Source organism: Ursus americanus, chromosome 15 (genome assembly GCF_024610735.1).
Source record: "Ursus americanus isolate L20-20 chromosome 15, mUrsAme1.1.p, whole genome shotgun sequence".
In the NCBI taxonomy this organism is placed as follows: domain Eukaryota; kingdom Metazoa; phylum Chordata; class Mammalia; order Carnivora; family Ursidae; genus Ursus; species Ursus americanus.
The window spans coordinates 32,333,549-32,361,495 of NC_142141.1; the positions used below are offsets into that span (position 1 = coordinate 32,333,549).

At 40.0% G+C, this 27,947-nt stretch overlaps 1 protein-coding gene and 2 pseudogenes across 6 annotated transcripts in view; 1 reads left to right on the plus strand and 2 right to left on the minus strand.

Moving 5' to 3' along the window:
• Positions 1 to 9,490: 9,490 nt before the first annotated feature.
• GHR (growth hormone receptor) overlaps positions 9,491 to 27,947 on the minus strand; it is a 256,429-nt gene continuing 237,972 nt past the window's right edge. For all 6 annotated transcript variants that reach the window (XM_045787358.2, XM_045787357.2, XM_045787355.2 and 3 more), the window contains 4 exons: positions 21,164 to 21,329; positions 17,589 to 17,679; positions 12,820 to 12,889; positions 9,491 to 12,504 (listed from right to left, as the gene is read on the minus strand). In XM_045787358.2, the coding sequence (XP_045643314.2) occupies positions 11,533 to 12,504; positions 12,820 to 12,889; positions 17,589 to 17,679; positions 21,164 to 21,329 (1,299 nt within the window). In that variant the 3' untranslated portion in view covers positions 9,491 to 11,532. The remainder of the gene's footprint in view (positions 12,505 to 12,819; positions 12,890 to 17,588; positions 17,680 to 21,163; positions 21,330 to 27,947) is intronic.
• LOC123785521 (mitochondrial nicotinamide adenine dinucleotide transporter SLC25A51-like) lies at positions 21,573 to 22,724 on the plus strand (annotated as a pseudogene).
• Positions 23,765 to 27,944, minus strand: LOC123785522 (large ribosomal subunit protein eL39-like; annotated as a pseudogene).

Genomic DNA, 27,947 nt, shown 5'->3' on the forward strand with positions numbered 1-27,947 from the left:
TTAATTGGGTTATTTTTATTTTTGTTATTGAGTTGTATGAGTTCCTTATAAATTGAGAGTATTAATTCCTTTTTGGATACATGGTTTGCAAATATCTACTCCCATTCCTTAGGCTGCCTTTTCATTTTGTTGATTTTTTTCTTTGCCATGCAGAAGCTTTTAATTTTGATATAATCCCACTTGTCTATTTTTACTTTTGTTGCCTGTGCTTTTGATGTCAGTTCCAAAAAATTATTGCCAAGACCCATGTCAGGAAAGTTTTTTCCAATGTTTTCTTCTAGGAGTTTTTTAACAATTAAAATTGTTAATAAAACCCAGAATGAATATTTAAAATGGACAGTAAAATAGACAAACATCTGATGAGTTCAATGATGCAAAAAAAGAAAGAAAACACAAATATCTATCAAATGAGAAAGAATGTATAACTGCAGCTAAATAAATTTGATAAAATTCATGACCAATTTAGAGATTTAGATAAAATACTGGAAAAGCATAGACAATAGACATTGACTAAGAGTTCAACAAAGTACAAGGAATTGAAAAATTTGTTAGCAATCTATTTCCATAAATGCACTGGATCAAGATCTGTCAAAACTTTAAAGAAGCCCTTTGTTATTTAAATTATTCCAGAGAACGAAGTCAAATTTCCCAATTTATTTTATCAGAATTATTTTAGTAACAACATTACTAAGATATAGAATATTCTGCTTAGAAAGAAAAAAAAAATGAAGACCTATAAATTTAAAATCAGAACAGAGACCAAGCATTCCATACAGTGTTATCAAGCCTGTATTTAGACTGATGTTGCTTAATATACACAACTGTAATTCAATTAATATAGGTTGGTATCTTTCTTTGAAATTAATGATTCATTTAGAAATCACATATTTTTCTGTATACATTCACATCTGATTATTGTTGTTAATAGCATAGTCATAATTTTTTCAGTCTCAGTCTGAACAAGTCCATACAGTTCAAATGAGTAAAGAACACAGAACTTTGGGTGAGAAGATGTGCGTATAGTACCGGATATTGAAACTAGTTGTGAGGTCTAGGGAAGTTCATTAAGTTCTCTGTCTCAGCTCAGATAGGAGCATCATTCCTCTTTTATGTACCTCAGAAGTAAGTAGAAAGTAAACGTTCTGTGAAGACACTTGGCTAAAGTTAGTAAACAAACTCAGTTAATGTCCGTGTGTAAGATGTCATCACGTTCATTTTGCCTTAATATCTGGTTGACATTTTAAAAATTTAAACGTTTAGACTATAAAATACTGCATACTTTTAGGACTACAAAACTCAGTCATCCTATAAGGTGAATGAAACATCCAAGTTAGTAATCGCAAGACAGTATTCATCTGTGCCATCATTTAACTGCAATAAGAACTTATAGTTACAAAATACAGGTAAAATATCATAAAAATATTCCCACATACGGTAGGTTAAGAACTCTCGCCCATCACGCTGAATTACCTGGCAGCAGCCACGGCTTTGTGTACTCAGAGATTCAAACCGTCCAGATTTGGCAGCCTGTCCCAGGGGTGTCGGTCAGTCCACAGGCCAGATTTTTTCATCCTCCTCATCTGTGATTACATCTTACCTCTCAAATATATGCTCTTCAAAGATGAGATGACAGCTAAAACCCTCTAGTTCCCTCACATGCGCCCAAACTATCAAAATATTTATTTTCTGCTCAACATTTAGCTAAGAGTCACCCACTTTTCCTTTGATTTTTATGTGTCACTATGCTGATTTTGTAAGAGCTACAGTCCTTCTGAAACTCTTCTCGCCACACTAAGTAGTGATGTGGAACACTTGGTAGGTGAAGAATTTACTGTGGTAAATTCAACCACATATATTAAGATTATTCTTAAGTAAAGAATTTAACTTCTGGAAAGTTAATCAGAAAGAAACCCCTTTTATCATATGCTCCAGTCAACTAAAATGGAACAGATGTAAACAAAAAAAAACATGCTTTGATCAATGCCCTTTGGCTGCACCACCAGAGAAAACTGGCTGGATTCTGTTTTCTTCTAGACTGGTGGTCCGGTACCAGTAGCCCAAACTTGGCAAGTGGCTAATTCCTCTTTCCATATGTTGACCCTAGGAATCACTTGCTCTTCCAAAAACAAATTCCTTCTGTAAATCTCAAAAGGTCAATTCAGAATGTAGTAGATTTAAAAGAAGCTGGGCTCAGATGTTTGTTTAATACCAAAAGGCAATGAGGAAAATAAAGAACAAAAATGAAAATCGAACCCAAACTGGGCAAAGTCCATTCTCCTCCTGATGTTTAAAATGGAAATTCAAACATCATTAGCTATTCTTTTGGTCTGGCTGGAAAAGAAGTGATATCAACCAAGGAGCCGGGTGGAGGCTGCCTTCTACTTCCAATTGTACTGGGGAAGAGAAAATCAAGTTTTTAGGGGAGTGGGGGAGAGAAAGAAAAAGAGAGAGAGAGAGAGAGAAGGAGAAACTGAATGATGGAGTGAATTTTCTTCCAGGATTTCGTCACCTTTTCAATTTCTCATTTCAATTCATCATGAGGCTCTTCATTCCTGTTCCTGGACGTTATGAGACACCACTGTGCCTTGACAGATCAATTCTCCTTTTTTCTTCAGCCAGGCTTTGGTTTCTGTTACTTGTAACCAAGAGTTTTAACTAAAACAAAGGCCCAGTGAGATAAGATAAAGGGATGGAAGTAAAAGATTTACGAAGACATCAATAATCATTCGTGGTGTCAAGCAGCCAAAGAACAGTGTCAGGGCTAAAATGTGCGTTAGAAGAAGGCTCTTCGGCCCTTACCTGCTCCGTATCATTTTGTATTTGTATTGTTCTTTAGCCTGGATGGTCTAAGAATATAAGCGATTGGGGGGGCGGGGTCAGGGGTCTGGAACATGTTAAACTATCTCTTTCAAAGTATAAAACTAGTTTTTGCACTTTGAACTGCGGGCACTAAAATGCTTGGCAGGGTTCTTTGCATTTTGGCGACCATATGTATTGCATCTGAGTGCGCTGCTGCCCTGAAACGTTTATTTAGTAGCGCGTACGGCTGCTGGATTTTCATGGGCCCAGAGGAAGAAAGGGCCTTCAGCAATTCCAGGATGTGGTACAAACAGTCCTGCCAACTAAGGGTTGTGACACAGATTCAACAATACTCAAAGTTTCTGTGGCAAATGGAGATGCCGTACGGAGTTTCTGAATAGCGCCAGTAGGAGAATCATGGTACAGATCCCTAGGGTTTTGGATCAACCCATGTTCTCTGTTGCCCTCTGTGTTTTGAGAAACAGTCCCTGGTTGGAGACTGGATCCCGGCAGAGTCTGAATGCCTGACCAGGGGCCATCAAGTGGCCGCGGAACTAAGCTGTCAGTCCCGAACTATGTGTTAACTGCTCATCATGTTTTCAGTTGGGGAGCGTGCGGCAGCAATCCACCGCCAAGGGGAAGGGGTCTAAACGTGGTTTTGAGCGGCCACTGAACACACAAAGAATTTGCATGAACGGGTGGTTCAAACTTACAACTTCTCTTCCTGCGTGCTCCCTGCCCCTCCTTCCTCCCTCCCTCCCTTCCTCCCTTCCTTCCTTCCGCCCTTCCTTTCTCCCTTCTTCCCTTCCTTCAATATTTACTTAATTAATTAATTTAGAGAGCATGTGAACAGGGGGAGGGGGCAGAGAGGGAATCTCCAGCCGACTCCATGCTGGGTGTGGAGCCCTCGGGTGTGATCTACGACCCTGAGATCATGACCTGAGCCAAAATCAAGAGTTGGTCGCTTAACTGAGCCACCCAGGTGCCCCATCTCATGAGCAATTTCTTGTAACCAGTTGACTACGGAGGGAAGGATTCAGGTCTGGTACAGATGATGTTGCGTGATATGCTAGCACCCTCCACATTCATGGTCACAATCAGGAATGTCCTAGAAAGACCATAGTGAAGACAATCCTTCCAATAGGCAGAAATATGAGCAGTACATATGGCTGTACGTTTTTTTCTTCAGCTTATACCAAAACCTTCTTCAAATGCTCTAGGCAGATGATTTGCCAGCTTATTTGTGCTTTCGTTACGTTCCGTGTAGAGCGCTAACACTGATTTATCAGTGTGCATTGGCTCTCTGTTCGGCCCTGTCTCCAGGGTGATCTTGAGGGCAGAACCGGCGTTGCACTTACAGCCTCTTCATCTAGAAAATCCCTGGTACACAGTAGGCACACAGTAACTGTTCTTAAAACCTCTTTATGGTGTTGGCTCCTAGGTGATTATCTATGGATATGCTTGTCCCTGGGGTAAGGGAGGCACGACGGAAGCATTGTGGTTTAGCGAAAAGGCTGGCTTTGAAGACAGAGGGACAAGTCTGCTTCTGCCTCTCACGGCACTGTGACCCTTTACACACTGAGGAAGCTCAATGTCTTCACCTTTCAACTGTGAAGGAAGATAACTGACCCTGTATTGCCTCACCAACAATTGGGTTGGAGGTATGGGTATGAGATAAACCAAACTTTGTGGAAATAGGTAGGGATTTTCTAAAGAAGTGAGATAATCACTTGACTGGTTTGAAGGAGGTTGGGCTCTCAGAGAGAAGGGTGAGCGTCGGGAAGGAAGGTGGGGAAGGCAATGGTTTGGGGATGTTTGTGAGAGGAACTCTATTGAGTAACACGAGAGTAACCTTGTTTACTTTCTTCATGTGTTCACATGCTCCATAAAATAAAATTTCTTTGGGAATGTTGTAATTCCCTCTAGTCAAGGACTACCTTAAAATTTTTATAGTACTAAATTTTATTTAGCCCAGTATATCCAAAATGCTATCATTGCAACATGTAATCAATATACAAATTTATCAATGAGATATTTTATGTTCTTTATGTTGTTGTTGCTTGTACTGTCTTAGAAATCCAGCGTGTGTTTTATACTTATAAGTCACATGTGGCTACTATACTGAATGGCATACTTCTGGATTATCTGCCCAGAACATTTAACGAATGGGAAAAGCAAGGTCCAGAGAGAGACAACGGCTGTTGGCTCCCAGAACAGGGCCATCCCTGGCCTCCCAGGAGAGGTGTTGCCCACACACAGATCAGGCTTGAAGTGGCCTGCACAGCCTCTTATCTTAGCTACCAATTCCGGATCATCTTCTGAGGGATCGTCAGCTGGAAGCACTGAGTTCATGCACAGGGAACGAATACTTGGGGTCTGCTTCTTCTCTTACGCCCCCACATTTGGTGACTGAAAGGGAACGGTGAATCACACTTTCCTGCACAGCCTCGTTTGGAGGTGCTTTGGTAAATAAAGGGAGCAGAGAGTATCAAGAAATTTGACCTACCCCAGTTCACTGTATCACTAGTGCAAGGAGGTCTGTGGTCCAGTGCCGTTCAGTGGCCAGCAACAAACTTGGAGCAAAGGGGAGAGGCACAAGATGAAATCACCATGGTCCAATGGAAGACTCAGAAGTAGCATTTGCCAATCTGTTTTCCCTAGATATTAAATCTAGATGGTTATCCCTGAGGGTACAGGAGGATGATGCTGTGTTATGTAAAGATTAACAATACCAAACGAGAATTATCTGCTTGGATTAGTAAGAGTTCAGTAGTTGGCTGACTTTTGTCTCATCATGTACATCCAATCTGGACACAAATATCATCTGGAAGGTGGTGAGCACTGAGTTTAGAGCATAGGCTCTGGAGCTAGAGAGAGAGTGGGGGGGGGGGCAGAGGAAGAAGGAAAGGGAGAGAATCCCAAAAGGATTGCCTGCAGAGTGTAGAGCCAGACATGGTGCTCCATTCCATGACCCTGAGATCATGACCTGAGCCAAAACCAAGAGTTGGATGCCTAACCAACTGAGCCACCCAGGCACCCTTCTAATATTTCTTAATTTTGTGACTTTGATCAAATTCATTAGACTCTGTCTGCTTCAGTTTCCACATCAGTAAGCTTGGAATAATAAAATTTACCTTGTTGGATTGTTGTAAGGATTAAACTAAACTCATGTATGCAAAGTGCTTAGACCAGTGTCTGGCACGTGAAAAGTGCTTTAATAAATGTTAGCTAGAAATGGTGTCTACTCATTATAAAAAATGTCATCCATTAGATGGATTTATAAGGTTGTGTAGACTCAATGGTGTGCTGGAACTGGTTCACACGGTCTCATAAGAGCCTATTGTACAATTTCTTCCCAATTTTATGTTCGGTGATGAAACTGATAGCTTAAAATCAGCCACATCGGGAGAATTTACATGATAGAAACTGGCAAATGCCACCAATCTGACCTCCCTTCTCTCCCCCAGAGAAGTGGTTGTTGAACATTTATCAACATGCCACTGGTTGTTTATCAGAAAAAGAACCTTTCATCTTTAGCAGGTAGATATTTGGATCCATGGAGATTATAAAACTATTTTCCATTTTCTCCACGCTCTGAAAAGGATCAGAAGCTTTCCCCCATCAAGAAATGTTATCTCCCCCCCTGTTTTTGGAATACAGGACTAATTGAAGGTCTGCGTTTTTGTCCTGGCTTCATCTCTTACCACTTAGTTAACTCTGGGAAAATCTCTCAGGTTTTCTGAGCCTTGGTCTTCTGTCCTGTAAAATGTTAAAAGTAAAGTCCTGAGTTGCCTACAACACAGATTTGTTTTGTTTAAATGAAATAATACATATGAAAGTGCTTTATGAAATCAAAATCCGATGCAAATCATTTTTATCATTTGGTACCATTTTTTAAAAAAGAAGGCTAACATTACAAATCCCTCTCCTTTGGATTTTTGATCACAGTACTACCAGGAAAGCCAAAGTGCATGCAATTTCCTGATGAATTATTTCATCCTTACAGAAAGTGGTAGTAAAATCTTTTAATGCCCACAGAACAATTCATGTGCAGATTCTTTTTTTTAAAAAAAAAATCAATAGAAAATTGCTTTTCTGTATATCCTACAAAGACTGCTTCCTGGGACTACTGGGCACAAATCTATTATGTTTGAAGTGCTGTTGGGTAATTTTTTTTTTTTTTTAACTCAGCAGACAGCAGTAAGGAGTGAATTATTTTTGTTCAGGCAATAACAGGGACATATTATTCTGTAGCTTTACAGCAAAATATGCTCCTCTTAATGGAGAGTGATATAAGCATTTCTCAGTGCTATAAACCTTTCAGACGAAACTAGGTGCACCGAGTAAGACTGAGAATTTGTTGACGTTGGTGAGTCCCATGTGTTCACCCTCGTCCTCTAGTCTTCCAGCGAAGAGGTGGGAAATCCAGTCTGTTTTAGCAAGGAGATAATCATTGCCACAGAGAAGACAACGAATGCTCTATGACCTCCGAGTTCTTAGAAAATGTCATTCCATATATGAAAAACAGTTATGCATCTGAGTTGCAAAGAATCTGTGGTTATTTCAAAGATGTAGCTGCTTTGCCTTTTATTTAAGAAGTTTTATGGAGAAAGTTTAATGGCATCACATAAAGATGCTTTGTTCAGATTCACATTCATCTGAAATTCATTATAACTTTATTTCATGTTAGGTCTACAAATTCTCAGAGCAGCTTTTCCCAAATGTTAATAGATACAATAATGGGTATCTTTCATCATTATATTTTTTGCTGTTAAACAAAGCTGGAAATGATGTGTTAAATTTAAGTCAGTGAGTGTGTGTGTGTGTGTGTGTGTTGTAAAAGCTTTAAAATGTCAATAGGCACACTGGCTCTCCCAGAGGGAAGTGCAGAATGAAATGTTTTCCAAACTTATGTGACCACAGAATTACTCACATAAGAACATTTCAGAGAACGGTTATGCCCCAGAATACATGTTGGTAAATCCATCTTACGTGGTTGTTAGGTGAGCTAACGACCAGAGTGTTAAAACCATTAAAAATGGTTTAGAGGGAGGAATGATCACTTAAGCTGAAGGGACTTGTCGGCTGCATGAAGGAGGCATTTCAGCTGGGCCATGAAAGTTGAGGAAAATTCTGACGGGCAGGTTTGGTTAACTGGGAACTTTTCAAGTTCCAGGAAGAGGTATAAGCAAAGACGTGGAGATGTTAATTGCCTATGTTAATACAGTTGGCATAATACTCTTATTAGATTTCCCAAAGAACAGAGCTGCAATGTTAGCCAAAGGTCAAAGTCTTATTCAGAAGCTGAACCCTTTCTACACAGCCTTTACATACTATGCTAGCGAAGAAGACTGCGCAAATTATGTAGAATCTTGGGTTCTAAACTAAAGCAATTGGATTTATGTGCAGTTTTCCCCCCATTTCTTACCCTACACAGAGAACATGAACATTTAGTATTTTGGTGTAAAACTATGTAAATATGTAAATACTATAAATTGTGAGTAGACTCCAGTGTCAGTATGTCTTAGTAGAACCACGGCGAAGTTCACATACAGAAACACACGCGTAGACATCTTCAACATGCCATTAATCTTCTGTCATAGAAAGGGATGTGGCCTTCGATCCAAGGGAAGTAAACAGGTCTTCCTCCCCCTTCCCTCCTGATAACTCGAAGCACCTCATGTGAACGAAAACCTGTGATACCACAAGGCTGACTTCTGAAAAGCATATGTAAGAAATAAACGTTTGGCGCCGAGAGTGGTGAGCTTTCGCCGGTTTTGTAAATTGAAGGCAGTGTATGTTCCAGTATCTTAGCGACAGAAGGGAGATGATGTTCTAAACTGTATTTCCAAGTAAGGAAGTAGGAAACGTTGAGGCCTCACCCCTGGTTCTTTCAGGCAATAGTCGCTCAAAGGGCAGACGCAGCACGTAGAGAATTTTTATTTCCGTATTGAACGTAAAGCCTCTAGCGTAAACGAAGAGTTGGGGCAGTTTGCACTCCGCTTGCTGCAGCCATAAATAATTGTTCCGGGGGCTTCTCAGTTACGTCCCAGACTCTCGCCTCGCGGGACCCAGCGCCTGCACAGGAGACTGTGACTGACGAGGTGACCCGCCTGGAGCCTGTCCCGGAGGAGGAATCTGGCTTCGCGGCTTTACCGCTCCTTCAGGCCGTACACAACCTACCTGCCCAGCCTCCCCACACAGGCCTGACTTACCTGCTTCCGGTGATGACAAGTAGCTGGTCTGACAGACCGACTTGTGCTCACGTGGGCGTGGTACGGGAGGAGCTGCTTTCCCCCCTCCCAGGCAACACGCTCCAGCTAGAAAGTTCGCTTCAACACCGCGTCAAGCACCACCTTTTGCTCCACACGGCCCTCACTCCCCATGTCACGCAAGCGATGACGCATCCAAAACATGGCTCCAAGAGCCTCCGCCCGTGGGGTGTTGCAGCCTGAGGAGAAGGCACCGTCCGGGCAAGCCAGAATAATATTTTCGAGCTGGGCTCCTGTTTCCTCAAAAAAAGAGAGGTAGGGAGCTGCCAGCACAGAGCAAAAATCTCCACATCCCCTGCCAATGTGTTTAAGCCAATTGTGCTAAGCTCCCCTTCCTGTGAGAAGAACTGAAGAGCGCGCAGTCTGGCTGAGGGTGCTTTTCATGTGGGGGTTTGACAATAGAAGCATGCCATGACGAATCCAAGAAAATAAATTTATTAAACTTTGAAGGAAAAAAATCCACAGACATAAGGAAAGTTAAATATAAACTGCAGGACACAACTAGTCATACTAGTGAATAATGGCTTGTGTGGCCAGCAAAGTACCAAAATGACATTCTGAGACTGATTGAGGTATTTAGCTATTTTTGGCTATAGAAATTGTTGTCAGCCTATTGTGAAATAGTTAGATAGTTTTCCCAAGCACACAGTTTTAAGTTGAATTAGGTTCTACACTGATGAAATTGTATATGAAACTAAATTATGTAGCTCTTAGAGAAAACCATAGCAGCAAGGTAGCAGAAAATCTATTAAACACCTATTACAAAGTAACACGTTGAACTTGGAACACCCAGTTCTAGCTTTTCACTGTCCTTCCTGCAAGAAAGAGGGAATTTAAAATTACCAACCATTAAGCCTGTTTCCTAAAAAGGTCTGAGCTAAATGGCAAATACTATTTAAGTTACAGCTAACTTTAAAGTTTTATTAAATGTAAAAAAAAAAAATACTTAAAGTGAGAAGCATTCTTCAGTGAGATGAGATTCTTCTCCTTTGACAAACCTTTTGGGGAGCAATCCCAACACTCCTAAGAATGATGCTGAGGTTACTAAGGGATTGAACAATAATATACAATACTTCAGGCCTCTTCCTTTCCTTCTGACTACCTGCTTTGAGGCCAAGCCACTCAGAGAGGAAATAAAAAAGGAGGAGACTTCTTGGTTTGCTACTTTAAATAAACCCGAGAAAGGGTTTGGTGAGGAAGAAAGTTTCCGCTCCGTGTTTAAGAAAATTTTGACTTCTCCGTGGGGATTTAAAATCTTGTTCCTTCTGTTTCTTGTTACCAGGAAGAGTGGGTATATGTCTGGCTATTGGCTGTGAAACAAAAACCTATTTCTTGAACTTTTTATTCCATGATCTGGTTTAACTTCGCTTCGACCTGCTTCAACTTACAAAATGCTTGTTGTACTTTAGTCCCTTCTTCGGTAACCATGTCGTAAGATCAAGTCGTGTCTGGAGAGATGCTACCACAGAGGTTGTGGGGCCCACCTCTCAGGACCTGCCTGCATTAAAAACTCACTTCATGGGCAACAGGGGCACCCAGCAGCCTGCCCACAGGGCCCGGCTAGCCTTCCTCCTTCTCCTAGCGTGGAGCTCTCTGGCATAAACCAAAATTCGGTAAGAAAGAGTTTTTTGTCTGTCAGTTTTGGTTCACTATAAGTTGTGCGACCATCTTAAAGTCTTCTCAATTAACAAATATTTTTTTAAAAATTTCAATAAGATGAGCCTGTTCCAGTAATGGAGGTAAGAACAATCATTTGAGAACTGTGTAAGGACTTTGGGGAGGTATAAAAAGGGCCTGGTAAAAAACTAACTTGTTTATTTGTTTTTCTTTAGGTGTACTGACCAAAAGCAGTAAACTAGCTTTAGACTAGTTGCTACATTCTTTAGATGGGTCAGCATGAACTACAGTACACAGTGTGTAGTGTGATATAAAATAGCCGTGCTTGAAGTGTAAACTATTAAAAATATCTTTATAAATTTTATGTCAAAATAAATGTTTTACATATCCAAACTATTTTTTGCCTTCTTACCTGTAATTTTAGTTCCCAATGACTTAAAAAAAAAATTAGCCTGTGCTCTGATTTGCATTCCATTTTCCTGAACTGCAAAGCCACCTGATTTTTCGCTTTTTCAAAAAGCATGATTTACTATACATTAAAAACAGCCATTCAATGCTTAGTATCACAAAATTAACACCCACATTAACAAGACAATCACTGCCACTAAACAGTCTTTGAGACAATTCTTTAAAATATTTACAATTCACAATAGGAATATCTATCTGATTAGGCCTTCTTCTTCTTCTTCTTTTTAATATTATGTTTCAACATTTCAGGAAAAGGCATTTAGAATCCACTCCCCCATCCCCCCCAAAAGGTTTAAACATTGTTTTGGTTTAAGCACTCATGCCCCAGCCAACTCTTTACCATTAAATACGTAGCTTGTGGGAAATCGAAGAAAGGCTACGGCAGGATTTTGTTCAGTTGGTCTGTGCTCACGTAGCCGCACGATGAGAGAAACTCTTTGTCAGGCAAGGGCAAGGCCGTGGCATTGAGCACGAGGCCCCGTGGAGACTGTACGATGTGGATGGAGGTATAGTCCGGGACAGGCATCTCAGAGCTCGGAGCCCGCTCTGCTGTCCCAGGCTGGCCAGCGACAGTGGTAAGGCTTTCTGTGGTGATGTAAATGTCTTCCTGGTTAAAGCTTGGCTCTACACGTGATTCAGCCTCGACGTGAGGCGCCACAGTGATGCACTTTTTGGCATCTGCCTCGCAGAAGTAGGCGTTGTCCATGATGAAGTTTGCCTGGCAGAGCGAGACCACTTCCGGAGGCATGTCACACGGGGCTATCCCTGCCTTATTCTTTTGGCCTGGGGAAAGGACCACACTCCCTGCTGGAGTAATGTCGCTTACCTGGGCATAAAAGTCGATGTTTGCCAGTGAACTCGGATTGCTTAGCTGAGGATGGGCAGCTTGATGAGTTGACTCGGTTCCACTAATCAGAAGTGGTCTTGGCTTGTTTTCCTTTGCCAGGATAACGCCGGGCTGCTGAATGGTAGGGGCAGTATCAGTAGAAGGTGAGTTACTTTGATTCTTCTGGTCAAGGCACAAGAGATCTACTTCCCCTTTTAACCTCTGTGGCTGAGCAACTTCTGATGTACCATCGCACACGTCACTGGCATTGAAATCAGTCTCCAGAATGTCAGGTTCATAACAGCTGGTACGTCCAGAGTCATCATCCTTTGCTCCAAGGATGTTGAGTGACTTCTCACGGTCGTTGCTGAGAAGTCTGTCTGTGTCTGATCCTTCAGTCTTTTCGTCTGGGTCATCAATATCCAGCTCAATGAATTCAACCCAAGAGTCATCGTTGTAGAATTCAGGTTTATAGTTGTCATGAATGGCTAAGATTGTGTTCACCTCTTCTAATTTTCCTTCCTAGGAAACAGAAAGAAAATGAAATCTACGAAAAGAAACTCACAATGATTAAAGGATTTGACAAATAACACCCACAGACTAAAATTACGGTTACAATAAGAACAATAGTAACAAAACCATATAATAAAAAACACATGAGTGTAGAACTCTTAAATATACAAGACATTCTCATAATTTTAAGATATATTATTTTGAAACTTTTTTTTTTCCCAGAGGGGTTAAAAAATGGAATGGGATACACAGAGCTTGCAAAAGCTCTCAACACAGGTAGCATTTGATTAGTGTGATCTGTCACTTAGATAACTTATTAAGTACCTTTAGGAGATCTGGATCAATTCCTTTAATCTTTGGAACTGGAACCGGGGGAAGAATCAGCATCTTAATCCTTGAAAACAAATGAAATTTTGGTTTGACATATCTGCAGAGTTACATAATTCTCTTATTTCAAAAGACAGGAATAAACTATTGGTGGCACTACTACTTATTCCAAATATCCTGGTGCTCCACAATAATGCAGAATATGAGGAAGAAAAATAGTAAGTAGTAAATGATGAGGAAAAACTATAGAAGAAAAAAAAAAAGAACAGAAATCGACAAAAAAGCCCTCACATGAAGTCAATTTAAATAAAACATGGTTTCCTAGTTTTTTTTTCCCCTCATGTCTTTATCAAGAGCAAGCATTAGTATTTGGGAATGAGAAATTTGATTCCATCTGAAGCCAACTTCCATTTCATCTATAAGGATGGTAATTTTAATGTACATCTCATCAATAGTTTGCAGAGAAGAAGAAGAAAGAAAAGAAAAAGAAAGAAAAAAGAGCCAATTCATATGAAATCAAAATTATTTGCACCTTCGAAAAAGGATGGACTGAGATAAGTTTGCACCGCACAGCTCACATTAATTATAAAATTATCTAAGATGATCTCATAAACCAGGTGTCATTGTGGCGTTCATTACAGTTGGGAAAGACTAAATTTGAATTATCTCTAACTGATCCATACGGTTCTGCATATCCGATTCTATGATGCACTTAAATTTTCTGTTCTAAATATTCAAATTATTTTTTAAAGATTTTATTTATTTATTTGACACAGAGAGAGAGAGCACAAGCAGGGGGAGCAGCAGGCAGAGGGAGAGGGAGAAGCAAACTCCCCACTGAGCAGGAAACCTTTAAATTATTTTTGACCATAATTCATTTCAATGTGTATCCTGCCTATCTTGCACTTTATCATATACCTAGCACTTAGAACAATTCCTGGCATGCAGAAGGTGTTCAATAAAAATAAATTTGAATACCTCATTTATCTAGTTCGTTAACAGTGTAACTGGAATTTATGTCTTAAAATTAACATTGCAGCTCTGGAAAAAAGCTCAGAGATTAGCTATTCCAGTCAACTCATTTATTGTTTTAAAAAACCCTACAAGTCAGAGATGCCACTGTTGGGCAGGGATGATAAACTGCTTTTGGGATATCGAAATATTAGCTGATATTCCACTTAATGGGAATGGACAGTCTAATCTATTCAATAGGGAACCCATTCTCTCAATATTTCCATCTGCCTTTTTACCTAACCAAGGAATAAGCCGAATTCTGTTTTTTAAATTGCTGTAAGTAGCCTCCACTAGGTTTACTTAGTGGGGCAAGTGTTAAAACAAATTTTACTGGGGCGCCTGGGTGGCACAGCGGTTAAGCTTCTGCATTCGGCTCAGGGCGTAATCCCGGCGTTATGGGATCGAGCCCCTCACCAGGCTTCTTCCTCTCCCACTCCCTCTGCTTGTGTTCCCTCTCTCGCTGGCTGTCTCTCTCTCTCTGTCAAATAAATAAATAAAATCTTTAAAAACAAAACCAAACCAAACCAAATTTTACTGATGAATAGGAGATATATGAAAACTATAAATAAATTATTAATAATAACTGCTACCATTTTTTTGGAATGCCTCTGATAAACCAGACACCATAAGATATATTTTGCACTAACCTGTAGGCTGGCAAATAATGGCCTGAAGGCCAAATCTGGTCTGTTCTCTGTTTTTGTGAATAAAGTTTTATTGGAACACCGTCCTATTCATTAGCTTACACGTTGTTATAACTGCTTTCATGCTACGGTGGCAAAGCTGAGTAGTTGTGACCTAGACTGCATGGCCCCAAAAGCCTACAAATTTTACTCTCTGGCCCTTTATAACAGAAGTTTGTCAAACTTCTGTTATAAAGGGCCAGAGAGTAAAATTTATTGAACACCATACATTAAACATTTTATTTAATTCTTATAGCTACTAGGGAGGCAGGTAACACTACCTGTGGAAAGATTTAAAGATTTAAGGAATGTATTCAAATCATACACAAATTCCTGGCACAGCTGGGCTCAAATCCAAAGTACCTAACTCCAAAACCCAGGCCCTTTGCCTTCTGTCATCCTGCTGTGTTATCTGGCCCTGCGTCTCTCAATGAATATTTTAAATGTCAAAAACAGAAAAATGCAACATAATTGTAATGACAGGAAGCAAAGATTCCCGAATGTCTGATATTGGACTCTGTTACGTGTGCCTCTCGCTTTCGCAGAGGATGATGCATTTAGGCACATGCTAGCTATCTGGGCATGATGGCGGGCTTCATGCTAGGGTCACGGGCCCCGCGGCCTTTAGGATCCAAGCGGGTCATGCAAGTGAATGAAGCAGGCCTGTTGCAACATCAGAGGGAGGGATGGGGAGAACACAGGCCCTTGCCGAATGGAAGAATGGTACGGTTGGTCCTCTGCTTCAGCACACGTTGCCATGCAGGAATGTCAACTGAGTTTCACTAGATCTTTCCGTTGATAAAGATTCCCTGGAAATCTGGATTTTTTGTGGAAATTCCCTAGTGTGTAAACACTTTGTAGCAAATCCATATAACATAAAGTAACAACACATTAGGGTCTGCAGGCCGAGTCTGGCTTTCGGGTGGCTGGTTTGGCACCTCTGTTCTAGGCCAATCCAGTTCTTTCTTTTCTGGTTAGTAAGAGCTCAAAGGCTGGGGTGAGTTGTATGGTGGGAATGACTGAGAATAGCGTACGGATAACCTGGCATGAAACTCTGTGACTCTGCTGTCATTTTATTCAAATCCAAATTATACTATAAATCTCACTGTAGCTGATTCTTAGTGATCTGGAAAGGGAAAAGTGGCCTGGACTCAACACTTCAAACAACAGGAGGACCTGAAGCCTTTCGAGCCCTAACATTCTGGGGAAGGCCAACATAAGTACCGTGTTCTTCGGAGTATCATTTTAATGATTAGAACTTCATGTTCTTTCCACACCTGCTGACAACTGTTTTCTCCTATTTTCTCCTTTCATTGGAACATGGAAATTGAGACCAGGGTTTTTATGGGCAAATGAAAGAACAAAACTAATTCTTTTCTACAAAGAACTTAATTTAGTACAGGAAATTTGAGAGTACAATAAAGATTTTGAGCAATTTTACAATTTGGTAATTCTGACTAAGCGTCAAAATTAAGAGCTTCATTATCCTTAGGGAACACTCTTATACAAAGGTTAATATATTTTCGTTAAAATCCTCTTTGTTGAGTGAATTTTTTAAAAATATTGTCTAATATAATTATAAGCTAATATAATTAAACAACATAACAAATTTACATGGCCTTCACAATGACTCAAAATTGACAGCTAATGTTAAGAGTGAATTACTTTATATACATAGTGGGTATATGTAGACACATATAAATTAGCCCATCAACTGTACAGATCAATGCATTCAAATTAATCAACAGAATAATTTGGCTCCTTTGTGGTTGGCATTACTTAACTATATAAATTACTTAAGATTCTATAAATGTATTTACTATTTTTTCCCAAACAACTGAAAACTGTATTGTCTTGCTTTATAATACTTGTGCTTATAAAAGAAATGTTGCTAAAAAGCTAGATGCAAAATCAAATTCTGCAGAATGAATTTTGCTTTCCCATTGGTTTACATTATAGAAGTGAAGATGCAACTCTAATTTAAAAAGCTTTTGCAATGTATTCACATAGATCCTGTTTTCAATTTGCAGATGTCTCTTGGCTTCAGCTGGAGAAAATGTCTTCAATTTTAGGTAGGGTGACCCACCACCGTGGTTTGTCTGGAACTGAGGGGTTTTCCAGGACATGGGACTTTCGCTGCTCAAACCGGGAAAGTTCCAGGCAAACTGGGAGTGTTAGTCTCCCTTGTTCTAGGAGAACGGGCAAAATGAACCCATGGGACTTAAAAAATACTCTAAATGTAAGAAAATTTGCAATCGGTACAGGTAACTTTTCCTATATTTTGTATTACAATATCCTGTAGTCTGTGTGGAATTTCTTTCAGGAAGAAAAATAGAGTGACAGCTCATACAGCTCAAGGGAAATTTCAGGGTCATAGAATCCAACATGTCTTATTACCCATGAGAACATGGAGCCCAGAGAGGTGAAGGGACTCAAACAACATTAAACAGCAGTGCAAGAATAATAACTAGAACCTGAGTCTTGGGACACCAAGAGAATACAATCTCTTCAAACTCAGAATTTTAGCTGTGTTTACAAATGTGGGTCATTTGTAATAATTTAAATAAAATTTAATAGTTTCAATAAAACCCAGATTTACTTGAAAACGCCATCCTATGCAGTCTAAAATGATTTTATTAGATTGACTTACTAGGTGGCTTTCGTTTGGCACTTAAATTTGCTTGTCTGTTGGGACTGTGTCAAACTTAGCTAACGGTTCAGTGCCGCCTCACTGTCCTAGAATGAACTGGCCAGTTTGTTGAGGACTTTGAAGAGATCAAGAGGCAGCTCTGAGATGACAGTTTTGTTAAGGAGGTGCCGATCACAAGGTGTGCGGCCACCAGCCTCAGCCTCCGAATGTCCTATACAATGTCCCAGATCGAACAGACACCCGGGAATTCTCTATGCTGAACACAACAAAGTGGTAAATGTATAACTAGAGATAATATTTTACTGCACTAATTAAAATTTTCACTCATGATTTGCAAAAGAAAATATCAAATAACGAATGGAAACACATTCGGAAATCTAAACACTGGCAAAAACATTTAAATACTTTTTTACACCTACCTTTGCTGTTTAGAAAATATGAATAAAAATAGTATCATCGTTAGCCCAAATATTCCAAAGATAATAATTAAGAACCATGGAAACTGGAAATCTGAAACACACAAGAATATTATCTCACTCATAGGAATAGTTGACATTTACATTTCACCTTCCTTTTTCACATAAAAAATATTCCTTAATTTGTATTCATCTAATAAAGTCAATGATTTCTCTTGATAAACACTAAAACGGAATGCAATGATGTAGGAGTATTTTCTGTTTCAAAAACACCTCTGTCCACTTCTTCAAATCTTTTCACATATGAAAAAAAAATCAAAATGAAGAAAAAGCAAACAGTTTAAGCACAATCCGTGTTTATATAAAAAGTTCACAACAACCGTTTTAAGCACCTTATGTGTTCAGGGTGTATCATTAGTGGCTTGAGATCTAGAAAAAAAATGCTGCTTGTTAGCATACTACTTTACCCAAATGATGTCCACTTGGTTCACCCTCCCTTTGTCCCTTCCCTTCCCATCCCTTCCCTTTCCTCCCCTCCGCTCTTCTTTCCTTCCTTCCTTTCTCCCTTCTCCCTCCCAGGAGTCTGTCTGTCTGTCTGCCTACCTATTATCTATCTATATCTATATCTATATCTATATCTATATCTATATCTATATCTATATCTATATCTATCTATCATCTATCTATCTATCTATCTATCTATCTATCTATCTATCTATCTATCATCTATCATCTATCTATCTATCATCTTTTGTATGGTAATATTTTTTTATCCTCCAGACTAAGGATCCATCAAAAAGATGGGGGCAGAGTTCCTATTTTTGAATCATGACTGAAACTTCTTAGATATGCAGACATATACTTGATGGCTTACAAAATATCCTTTGCCAGAAGAAGATCACTACTGGGGCTCCTATCTTCTATTTGGTAGCAGAATTGGGGGAATCTGTTCATAAAGCTTCAACCTCACTTCTTAAGACCAAGTGCCTACTGGCTGCCTGCAGTAGGTTCCCAGGGCTCTCCACTTTTTAATCAAAATATAGTTGACATACAACGTTCTCTTAGTTTCAAGTGTACAACATAGTGATTCGACAATTCTATACATTATGCGGTGCTCACCATGGTAACTGTAGGTACCACCTGCACCATACAGCGCTATTACAATATTATTGACCACATTCCTATGCTGTACTTTTCATCCCTATGACTTATTTATTTTATAACTGGAAGTCTATACCTCTTAATCCCCTTCATCTATTTCACCCGTTCTCCCACATGTCTTCCCCTCTGGCAACCACCAGTTTGTTTTCTGTGTTTATGAGTCTGTTTCTATTTTGCTTTGTTGTTGTTGTTTGTTTGTTTTTTTAGATTCTACATATAAGTGAAATCATAGGGTATTTGTCTTTCTCCATCCTACTTATTTCACTTAGCATAATACCCTCTAGATTCATTTATGTTGCTGTGAATAGTGAGATTTCATTTTTGTTATAGCTAATATTCCATTGTATGTATATATACATATATATTATATATATACATGATACATACATATCACATTTTCTTTATCCATTCACCTACTGATAGACATTTAGGCTGCTTCTATATCTTGGCTATTATAAATAATGATGCAATGAACATGGGGTTATATATATTTTTTCAAATTCGTGTTTTCATTGGGTAAATACCCAGTAGTGGAGTTACTGGATTGTACGATATTTCTATTTTTAACACTCCGCATTTTAATACTCTATTCTTAAGACTCCCTACTGTTTTCCCTAGTGGCTGCTCCAATTTACCTTCCCACCAACAGTGCAGGAGGGTTCCCTTTACTCCACCTCTTCATCAGGGTTATCCGCTTTACACGAAAAGACAGGTGGAATTTACTTTAATGTTGCTTTATTAAAGGTAGGATTTTATGTTGTAATATTCCTTTGTTATTTTTACTTTCTTATTCAGTTATTAAAATCCCCAAGGGGGATATTTATGGATATTATAAAGAATTAGTGGAGGAGAGAACGCCATTTTGTATCTTGTGATATCTGTAAGTTTATATCAATGACATATTCAGGGACAAACAAAGCTAGAACTTTATTTTTATTTATTATTTTTAAAAAAGATTTATTTATTTATTTAACACAGATTGAGAGAGCACAAGTAGGGGGAGAGGCAGAGGGAGAGGGAGAAGCAGGCTCCCTGCTAGCCCGATGTTGGGCTCAATCCCAGGACCCTGGGATCATGACCTAAGCCAAAAGTAGACACTTAACTGACTGAACCAACCAGGCACCCTGAACTTCTTCTTCTTTTTTTTTTTAAACATGTAAGGAAGACCCAGTTAAAAGATCTATGCTTAATTGAATTAAATGGCATCACAATAAGCTTAAAGGGTGAGTGGCAAATGTACTTTGTATTTTTTATTTTATTATTATTTTTTAAAGATTTTATTTATTTATTTGAGAGACAGAGCACAAGTGGGGGGAGGGGTAGAGGGAGAGGGAGAAGCAGACTCTGCTGAGCAGGGAGACCGACTTGGGGCTCCATCCCAGGACCCTGAGATTACGACCTGAGCTGAAGGCAGATGCTTAACCATCTGAGCTACCCAGGCACCCTGCAAATGTACTTTTAAAATCAGAATTTCATTATATCAAATATTGTTTAAAAGAACAAGCCTGTTAACTAGAACTTAGAAAAAATGGCGCTACAGGCATTTTCATTTAAGTGCTCTCTAGTATCATGGGTTCTGCCTGTAGCATCAATGCAGAAATAGAAATTTAATTTCTCTGTAGCTTGGGACTGTTTTATCAGCAAGCCTCAGCTCCTCATACATAGCCCTGTACACCTTCTGTGCTTCATTGTAGAGGCACTGCAGCTAATACCCATGTGGGAGGGATAACTTTATATACTTACTCTTCATTGTTAAGCAGACTTCCGTATTTCTGTATCAAAAGTTCTAATTCTTTTACTCTGAATTCTTCGAACTTGAATTGTCTTTGTATTTTTCTTACATAGGGCCTTCAAATGTTCCATGTCATTCTGTCACATAACTAGCATGCTACTTATAAAGCCTGTCTCCAGGTAAAAGCCATACCTAACCTTTCTAAAACCAATAAGCAGCTGCCATTGACTACCTATGCTGATACAATAAGGCTTTCTCTTAGATGTCACGTATCCATCCATCCATATGCATCTGGTATTTCTTCACTATGCATTTGAAAAGCATTTTTTTCTGACTATAAATGAGAAACAAACTCATTATAGAAATCTTTAGAAATATAGAAATGTATAAAGAAAAGAATCATCTGAAATTCTGATATCCAGAGTTATCCCCCATCGATATCTTAATGCCTCTTCCCCTCTGTAACTTACATCTACCTCCGGACAGCTCCTGAACTGAATCATCACAGACTAAGTTCTCCTTCCACTTTTGTAATGAATAATATTTGTTAAAAAGAGTGAACTTGAGGTCTCTCGCCCTGACATTTGATGCTAATGGATCATGATCTGAACAACACCTTGACAATGGAGGCAATGTATTACTCTATTGACAAAAGCCATGTTGGCTGCCATTTTAAATCTTTTACCTTCTTCACATGCAAATGGACTCATCTGAGGAAGTGCTACATACAGCACTTCACTGAACTCGCCATATTTTTCAGAATTTCGTTGTCTGGATCTCACACGCACTTCATATTCCTTATCCAGTCTCAATGAGTAAACTGGAACTGATGTTGACAATACAGGGTCCATCTTTCAAGACAAAATACAAAGCTGATTGGTTAGTGAGACAACTCGATGCAATGAACTCTATTAAGGTGTTTCTACATTTGTATTCAAAATGAATTTCTGTAAAGTAGATAATATTTTAAAATGCATTTGGGGGGTGTTGGGTGTTGGTCACGGCCAGCGCCTGCACAGCCCCTACTCGCCGCCTCACCGGCCTGGGCGCTGCAATGGCATGATCTAGCGGAAAGATGGCTGCCGTTGGCTATTTTAGTTTTCTTTCTGTGGCAAGACTGTCATGGAACCTGGATATTTCAGGAAGTCCTGTACCAAAATTGACTACAGAAGAAAGAACCTCACAGACCAGTAACAATCGAAGAAATTGAGAAAGTTATCAAAAAACTACCATCCCCCCGAAACACCAGGCCTAGATGGTGTTACAGGTTGAAAATATCCTTCGTGAAGAGGAAAGCTCTTAAGCAACATGGTGGATTCAGAAGCTCCTGAAAAGAGGCCGCCCATCCTAACATCTTTAAAACAAGATCTATCACCTCCTATTGCAAATGTTGGTGAAACGAAGCATGATTTGTGTGGCTGCTGTGCAGCTTTCGACAATGCAGCGATCACATTTCCCACTCAGAAGGTGCTCTTTTCGGCAGCTGTATGGAATCAAAACCTGGGACACAGGGCTTCAGTTGAGGAGGGATGGCTTTCAAAACTTGTACTGCGGAATCGTTCCCCCACTGATGCAGAATACACCTACACTGGCACTTAGATTTGGTCTGTACGAGGACTTGTCTCGTTTTCTCCGAAAGCGCATCAGCACCGCTGAGTCAGCAACCCCTAGTGCGACCTCAGTACTTGCAGAGACAACAGAAGCAATTCTCATTCCATTGTAAAGAGTTCAGACATTGCTTCAAGACCACAAGCATCATGATAAATTTACAAACACTTACCAGGCTTTCAAGGCACTCAGATGCTATGGAATGGGAGAGTATTATAGAGGTTTGGTACCTCTTCTTTTTTGTAATGGATTCAGCAATGTCTTTTCTTTGGCCTTCGAGGTCCCATTAAGGAGCATCTGCCGACCCCAATGACTCGCAGTGCTCATTTGACAATGATTTTATCTATAGAGGTCTGCCGGGTGCCATGTTGGGAATCTTGTTTTTCCCAGTTAATGTTGTAAAAACTCATCTGCAGTCTCAGATTGGTGGGGAATTTCAGTCATTTCCCAAGGTTTTCCAGAAAATCTGGCTAGAGCGGGACAGGAAGCTGATGAATCTTTTCAGTTGCTCACCTGAATTACCATCGGTCTCTGATCTCTTGGGGCATAATCAATGCAACTTAGGAGTTCTTGTTAAAGATTATATGAAAGAAACCATCAGTAAAGCGCCACTTATTAGCTGAATAGGCCTAAGAAGAATGCAGTTTGGCCATGTTCTTAATTGGCCAAATACAAGTTGGTGTCATAAGTTCGGGGCACGGTGAATTATGGGCAAAGACCTTTTCTTGAAGTACCAACAAATTCAGAATAAAAGGCTCTAATAGGAAAAAAAATAAAATGCACTGGAGGAGTTTGCTTCTTAAAGGAAGATCAAGGCAAATAACTTTGTAAAGAAGCATTCTGTTTCATGAATCACAGTCCTCAAAGTTATTGTGGTATAAACCCAAAGATATAATAGACTTGTTTAAAGAAATGAAGCTATATCTTTGTACTAGGCTGTCAGATATTCTATATAATCAAAGCATAATAGAATTATTATGGAGAATGGTGGAACTATAAAGAAAATTACGGATATGCTGCCTACCCTTTGGGATATTATAGTCTTGTATGAAGGCATAAGAACAGAAAAAAAACCATATTTCCACACCAAAACAAATCATAGTCAAATATACACACACGTACAGCTTGCTCTTTGGAAACTTCACCTATAAAAGTTAAGTGAAGTAAAAGTTAACTGACCCCTTTGGACTATCGAATGAGATTTAGCAGAGATGCGATACAAAGTGCGACAAAGCCAAGCTGGGATGCAGACCTGAATGGTCAATCGACTGAGCCCCATGCTCCCATGGACCCGGCTCAGGGTGCGAGCTTCGTACCTGTGCGTCAACTGAAATCCAGCTAGATCAATGGACTTTCAGGGTTGAAACTCTGATCAGTAACGTTTGGATTCACATCGTTGCTTTTCCTGGACGGTCAAACTTTTTGTTTCAGGACTCCTTTATACCCTTAAAAATTACTGAGAAGCCTAAAGATTTGGGTTTATTTGGGTTATGCTTATCAAATATTTACCATTTAGGAATTGAAACAAATTTTTAAATTTTAAAATTAAAGTAATATTAATTAAAAAAATTATTGTATTCTCCAAAACAACATATAATTTTGCGAGAAGAGTGACACTGTTTTACATTTTTACATTTCGGCAAGTCTCTCTAAAATGGCTGATATAATACAAGATGGCTGTATTTTTTTTTTTTTAAGATTTTATTTATTTATTTGACAGAGACAGCCAGCTAGAGAAGGAACACAAGCAGGGGGAGTGGAAGAGGGAGAAGCAGGCTCCTAGTGGAGGAGCCTGATGTGGGGCTCGATCCCAGAGCGCTGGGATCACACCCTGAACTGAAGGCAGACGCTTAATGACTGCGCCACCCAGGCGCCCCCAAGATGGCTGTATTTTTACATCTGCTTCTGTATTTTTTTTTTTTCCTAACCAAAGTTCTCACATATTTATTACTCAACCAGCTGACCATGGCAGAAGCATAGTAACAGAGAAAAATCATTTCCCGGATAAAACATGTCTATCGTTCAGGCAGTAGTGATGTTTACAGAGTAATAGGATAGGAACACCTCCCTTCATCCGGCATTAATATGTGTGCCGTCTCATGTGCAATCCCTTAGAGACACAGCTTGGTTCTCCTCCAACGCCTCCTCCTGGAGTTGTACCTGATTTTACCAATATTCATCCAAATCCACTAGGGAATGGCATGATTCTGCTTTTGTTTCTTGGCCAGGAATCGCTTGATCCCGAAAGTCTTGTGAGACGACATGGCGAGGAATAGTCAACCACACACACTGTGATGGTGGAGGAAAGGAGCCACATCTACTTCTGTATTAAATCTGTTGTGTTGTTTTGGTTGAAGGGCATTGAATAGAATCTGGTCTCACACAGATATATAGTGAAGAAAAGTTGGGATATTTTAATGGCCTTTTCAGATAACTGTGAATATTCTTCTTCTTTTTAAAAAGATTTTATTTTTAAGTAATCTCCATACTCAATGTGGGGCTTGAACTTACAACCCCGAGATTAAGAGTCACATCCTCAGCTGACTGAGCCAGCCGGGCGCCCATGGGGATAGTCTTCTTCAACATTGATACCAAAACTCAACAGGTGCTAGTTTTTTTAAGTTCCTAAGACATGTTAATTTTGAAAAAGTGCCCATTGGCACTTCTTGCCCTACAGTATTAAATAAGACTGCTTACAGAAAAATTCAGTACTGGGGATAGTTCAGAATTGTGACCTTCTATTGGATAAAAAAAAATAGGAAATATTTGCTTATAGACATGTCTATAGATAGACATCTCAGAAATCTATGAAATTTGCAAAGATCACTCTGCTCCATGGAAAGTGGTTCAGAGTGGGGGAAGGAGTGGGGACAGAGACATCATATAGGAGGCCGCTGAGGTGATCCAGAAAAGCCGCGACAACGACACCAGTTCATGATATGATTCAGAGCATGAATTCATAGGAATTGGTGATTATTTGGATATAAGGAGTAAGAGTAAGATACTAATAGATGTCAGGACAGTATTCTGGATTAAATTTGAACAACCGTATGGACATGTTGTCATTTACTGAGATGAGGGAGATGAGGGAAGTAGGAGGAGGTTTGAACACGTTGCTTTTTTGAGATGTCACTGAGGCATCCCAGTGGCTATGTCCAAGTGTGGAATGCGGTAATGAGGTCAGGGTGGAACCGCTGTGCTAAGTGCCCTCGTGTGTTGACATTCATCTGGTCCTTTCTATTTTTCAACTAGCTTCCACCAAATGGATTTTTTTTTTTTAAAAATACAACTACCATGTGAAACAGAGAGAGTGAGCCTGACCAGTTTTACAGTATGATGAAACACTCTCAGCGAGAAAAAGGAATGTTACATTCAGCAATAGGAGCCTCATATGCATTATGAGGAGTGAAGGAGCCAGAGTCAAAGGTTACTTATTACATCATTCCATTCCAATGACTTCTGGAAAAGGCAAAGCTACAGAGATGAGCAGATCAGTGGCTGCCAAGGGTTCGGTTTGGGGGAGGAACTGACTACAAAGGGACAGCATGAGGAAGTTTTTTGAAAGTTATGATAAGTTGTTCTGTATTCTGATTGTGGTGGTAGTTACCAAGCTCTATGGATCTGTCAAGACTCACAGAATCATACAAGTAAAACGTGGACTTAAGTGTGTGCATATTTTTGAGCGTCTATGAAAAGACCTTTAAGCAAGGGAGTGTATTTTAGAATGATTACTCTGGCTCCAGAGTGAAGAATGGATCAGACGTGTCAAACACCAGAGACATAAGACCTGCTCGGGAGACGTTGTATTAATCCAGTCAGATAGGATTATGGATCAAACTAGGATGGTAAGCGTGGTAGTTACTTAAAGGTTAGTTGCAGCGTGGGATCTGAAGCTGTACCAATGTATCTTTCCTACCTTGCTACATTAAAGTCCACCTTTCCGCCTAGCATTTTGAATGGATCATTTCCCCACACATGGTTCTGGTTACATCATGTATTTGTCACTTGGAAACTATTGGCTCATTGAGTTACGCAAACTTTCTAAATGTTCACACGTTTTTATTATACAATGTAAAAAACCACTGTAGCTAATCGGTCTCATCAGGAAAGTCTTCAAAGACTGGGAAAGCTCTCCAGCTCACTGCTGCAGATCAGACGCAAGTTGTCCAAAATTCGAATTTTCCTTTGAAAGCTCAAGTTTCATTGGTAAAACTGCTGTCGACCGTTTTTCTTGGACTGATAAGCCCACTTACTTCCTTTTCAAGAAATGTTTGCCAAATCCTTGCCAACTTCACTACGAATAACCATCCATTAGTTTATCAGTTGTTCTTTCAAGTAAAAATGGTGTTCCGTGCAAAAAAGCAGCTGGTGCAGCCGGCAACCCAGCCACACGAGTGCCTTATCAAGACAACCGTCGGCAGCTCAGGATGCCGCACGAGCACGCTACGTGTCTTCAACATGTGTCACACGGGATATTAAAAAGCTGCATCATCAAAGGTTGAGATTTAATGAAATTAATAAAATGTGCAGCTTCCTCAAGACCATTCTTGTGTGAGCCTGGCCTTCCCCCCGTTACCGTACGCGCATGGTCGGGGCGGCTGGCGAGTGTGGTGACGGTCAGTGCGGTTTGGAATGACCACCTTGATGGCGCTCAGCGAGCAGCAGTGTCCCCACCGTTGCTTTTGCACCATCGCTACAGATCTCAACCCGGTGAAAACAGGGAAATAACGTTTCAGTATTAGTATGAAAACACTCTTGACCTTGTGGACTCCACAAAAGGGTCTCAGGGACCCTCAGGGGTTCCACCAGTGCACACTCTGAGAACCGCTCCCTGGAGCACCTAGCACGGTGCCTTGTGCACAGTAGTTATTTCAATATCTGGTTGCTGAGTAAGCGTTTGACAGAAACGAGCTTAGAAAGTCTTACGTGACTCAGCGACCAACTGGGCTTTTTTGCACCAAGTTAATGGAACAGATATCTAAATTAAAGTGATGCTGAAAACAGCACCTCAAAGCCCAGTATTTAACTGTTCACAGCTGCTCCGAACTTAACTTTAATGACAAAATTGGCTTCTTTTTCAGCAGATCCCTGAATGGTCTGTTGTCTCAAAATTCTGGGAGTGAATCTGCCAGGCCAGGGGCACGACATGCTGATTGGCCAGAAACCACTTGGCTTGGCCAGGGCTACGATTCTGTGGTTAGACTGATTTAGAATCAGTTATATTGGGAACAGCAAGATAATCCTGCTTTTCTCCGTGTTGTGTGCCATGTGGAACTTATCTAAGTGTCTAGTTCCCACATATTTGTCAAGGAGGTAAGGAGTTCAGAGGTCAACCATCACCATGCCACTCGACTACATAAAAACCTCTTAGCTCGATTCTTCCCTGAGGTATGTAACAAAACATCCTTCTGAAACCTCTAGGGGACAAACTCCCTTCCTCTGTTTTCCTCCTGGAGTCACTTATGAACTGACTTTAATGGGGGGGTTCTTGTAAGTAGGAGCAACTAAAATCATGGGAGAATAGCCATAGCTCACTATTGACCTTGATCGTGACTCTTCCCATGTTTAGCCACATCCCCAAAATAGCTTAAGTAGCTAGAGTATACAACTTTGTTCAAAAGTTGAACAGGACACTGAGGATGACTGGGGAGATAGTTTTCTTTCCTTCCTCAGGCTTCCACAGAAGCTCCATGATGATATTTACTGACGATGTCTGTTTTCCTCAAATAAGAAAATATGGAGTCTATAGACGAGCGTGTGGAATTAGGTCAGAAGGAAGTCTAACTGTAAACGAGAGAAGTATTGCTGATAAAAAAGAAGAAAAGGCAACACATTTTTAAGTGTGAAATGTAATGATATCT